The sequence below is a fragment of the Ceratotherium simum genome, chromosome 3, assembly GCF_057802395.1.
Source record: "Ceratotherium simum simum isolate JZ-2026a chromosome 3, ASM5780239v1, whole genome shotgun sequence".
Taxonomy (NCBI): Eukaryota; Metazoa; Chordata; class Mammalia; order Perissodactyla; family Rhinocerotidae; genus Ceratotherium; species Ceratotherium simum.
In genome coordinates, this window is record NC_141902.1 from 27,257,063 (window position 1) to 27,260,707 (window position 3,645).

Genomic DNA, 3,645 nt, shown 5'->3' on the forward strand with positions numbered 1-3,645 from the left:
CAGCCGATGACAGTGACTCACCTGAAAATAGTCAGAGGTAGAAAAGAGTGTGGTCCAAAAATAGAAAGAAAGGGAAAGATGGCGAGGGACATTAAATGAGAATACATTTCTTATTCATAATTTTCCGCCTCTAACACCCCATGTACTTTCCTTATACCCTTCCAGCAATCACTCAAACACATTTATTACATATAAGCATATCACTATGTCCTAAAATTTACTGTTGATCTCCTGGTTCACCACTTGGATAACTTGCACTTATAACAATCTACTTATTCTCTCTCTGTTTTGAGGGCTCCTACACACCTATCTTCTTACCCCTTGTAGTGTAAGCCAAATAGCAGCTAGAAAGCTCCCCCTCCTCCTTCTCCTCTTTCTCTAGACTATTTTTTAAGCTCCAAGTCTTCAAGAACACAAAGACTGTAAAAGCTTCTTATACAGTTCTTTCCATTCTACACACAAAAAAGTTTGTACTGGGTCATGAATTTACACTGGGTACAGTGACCCCCTAGTATCTACTTCAATTCTTATCAATATTTCTAGCAGAGTTTGGCATTGCTAAACCTATTACATGATTAATTAGGACAATGTTAACATATAAGAATCAATCTCTAATATTCCAATAGTCAAATCATACAAGAACAGAGTGAAAGCAAGGAGAAAAAACGTCCATAGCTAGAAACAGCAAAAGAGATTATATCCACAAATTTCTGAAGTAGATTTGTAGAATTTAAGATACAAAAAGAAGAGGAGGCTACTTTTGTAACAGAAAAAAATCTTTGGACAAGCACTGATAAATTTTAAATCTTCATTCTCTTGCACTGTTCTTAAACAATTGCCAGAACTAACATGACCATGAGAGTTTTCTAAGCCCTAATCAGTCTCCTACTGCTGAGCAATAGTTTCTCAGAATCCCTCCTAAATAGAGGTACTTAAACTCAGAGAAAATATCCTGACACATTATCACCAGCACAGTGAGACCTAGGGAAAAAAATTCCAAGAAAATTGTCTAAGAATGACCAAGTAGGCAAAGAGGCAAACTTTGCTGGGAAAGCACATAAAAAGTTCATCTTTTGTTTTCTGGGTTGTGTGAGAGATAAAATGATAAACGAAAACCCACATAGTCAACCCCTTAAAGCAGTCAACCACAAGGCAAGTCCTTGAGCACCTGATTACTATGCGATAAGAACACTGTCTCCTTCACCATTCTAAAGACTAACTAATTATTATTATGTAGTTTCTACAAAGAGTAAAAATCTTCTGACGTAAAGTTTATCAGATATGGAATTGTAGGGTTGCCTAGATGTACCTGGGTCTGCTGGTCTGCTCAGGCGCCTTTGCGTCATTTGCCATCATATAGCAAGAGATCATTAAAAATACCACACAAAGAGATCTTGAGTCTCAGAAAAATCCACTGCAGTGAATGGATTGTGTTCAGCTCCCCCTGCAGTCTCGGGCACTGTGTCACTCAGAGCACAGAAGTACTCAGCGGAGTCGCTCCAATGGGCTGAGGATTTCTTCAGGTTGAAGGAAGAGTCACTTTTCCTAAATTCAGCCTCAAAGCCTTTAATGCCTTGAACCAGGGTGTCCCCTGAAAAGTGCTTAATGAGAAGCTGGAGGCCTTGGCTGGGGTACTGGATGTACCAGAAGAGATAAGGAGTTGCACCATAGGAATAGTTGCACCTCAGCTCCAGTGAGGCTTCTTCAGAGACCAAGACATGGCCATCAGGCTGGGTCACTGACTGGGCTCTGGTGTCTCCTGCAAAATCAATGTTATATCAGTGAAAGCAGTACAGACTTCCTTACGAAAAGTAAGTATTTCTAGTCAGAATCTGTAGAACTATAGACCATTATGAAATTTTACACACTCAGAGCAAATATCATCCCCTGTATTGAGATGAGCAAGAGGAGCATGGCTGAGCAGTGGAAATGCTGTTGGCTCTTTTCCGTAAGATCTCCCCTGAGCAGGCAGGAAACTGGCCGCAAAAACCAAGCCCTTGGAAATAGGAGTTGTGGGGAAAGTTAGGTTGGACGAGTTTCTTGCTTAGATAAAAATACCCGAGCTGCTGAGATGAGCCTGGATGCTCTCTGACTTCTGATTCTTGTCACTTGTCTCTGTCTGCAAACCCAGCCAGCTGCAAGGAGGAGGGGCTGGGCAGATTATACTGATCAACATGACCTCTAGTTTGTGCAGTATCGCCCTCTGGAGGCCAAGCGCAGAACCAAAGGTCCCAAAGCCCCACCAAGAGGTAATTAGTGCGTTCCTTCTATTTTCCGAATATATGAAAACTTTCACGCAATGTGTTTCTTCCTTCCCAAATCTTCCTTCCCAAATCTCCTAGAGTCCGTTAGAAATGAGATGTCATATAAAAATAGACTAACAAGTTACTTCACTGAGAAATCCGTTTTTAAAGTTTATCAGCAGCCAGCCCCATGGCCTAGTGGTTAAGGCTCAGCAGGCTCCCCTTCGGCAGCCTGGTTTGGGTTCGGATTCTGGGCGTGGACCTATACCACTGCTCAGCCATGCTGGAGCGGTGACCCACATGCAAAGTAGAGGATGATTGGCACAGATGTTAGCTCAGGGTTGATCTTCTTCACCAAAAAATAAAAATAAAAAGTATATCAGACTTGGAATTAAGTTCATGAGAGTCTTTGGAATCAAACCAATGGCTTCAGACCGAGTTTTGGATGGTCCAGTGCTGCCATGGTGGTGATGGAGGATGACAGAGGAATTTCACTTGGCTGACGCTCATGCACGGGCATAATACTTGTGAAACCTTTTAGAGGAAAAACAGGGCCCATAAAATGAGAGTAGTGCTGCTATATGGCAAGGAGTAACTCTGGGTGGGAAGCTATTGCCCTAAGGCTGAAGGAAATGAGCTACAGAAACCTCTGTGACTAAAGGAAATAAACCACACCAAGAGAGCACTCTCTGAAAACCTGAGAATGGAGAAAGTCTCTGCTTTCTCTGAGGCCAAAGGGCCCCTTTGACAAAAGTCAGAATACTCTTCTTTGATTCCAGGATCATGAGCCCAGCCATCTCCTTGGGTTCTTCATTCACTTGTTGCTTCCTGTCAAGACTACCTTTCACATAGAAGATTTAGTAACGCTGTCAATTTGTGAATTTGTAGTCCATGAGTGTGGACTTCTGATTCCAAGGGGTGTATACTCATCTCCCATCTCCTCCAAATTTCCTCCTAACTAAAAGAATAGAAATATAAAAGGGAATAAACCAAAATCCGTAAGAGTTAAAAGAATAGAGATCATCTGGAGATGAGAGATTTACACATATTTCCAGAATACAGACAGCAGATGGGATCAAAACGAGGATTAATGTTAAGACAGAAAAAATATAGTCAGAGATAAGCTATGAGGAGCAATTCCTGCTGGCTTTCAGGCTGATAGTCCTTTTAACTCCTCTCAACGTTGCTGGGCATTGGCAAAGCCCAGCAAACACAAAGTCAAAGGCAACTGCATTGTTTCATGTCTTGGAACAGTGCTGTTTCCTCTGCTCTGGGAGAATGCAAAGGTATTCTCCAATCTTCGATGGTGGGAGAAGCAACATCTCATAGTTGAGAAAAATAAGATCGGAAATAGAATATTCTTCTTAAGGATGTTGATGGGATTCTAAGAAATATATTGATT

General features: G+C 41.6%; 1 gene segment (V, D, J or C); it reads right to left on the reverse strand.

Annotated features, from left to right (window-relative positions):
• Positions 1-1,370: 1,370 nt before the first annotated feature.
• Positions 1,371-2,763, reverse strand: LOC101401896 (T cell receptor alpha variable 8-3-like). The segment is given in 2 exon segments: positions 1,371-1,759; positions 2,679-2,763. Coding segments are annotated over 2 exon segments (474 nt in total).
• Positions 2,764-3,645: the final 882 nt, after the last annotated feature.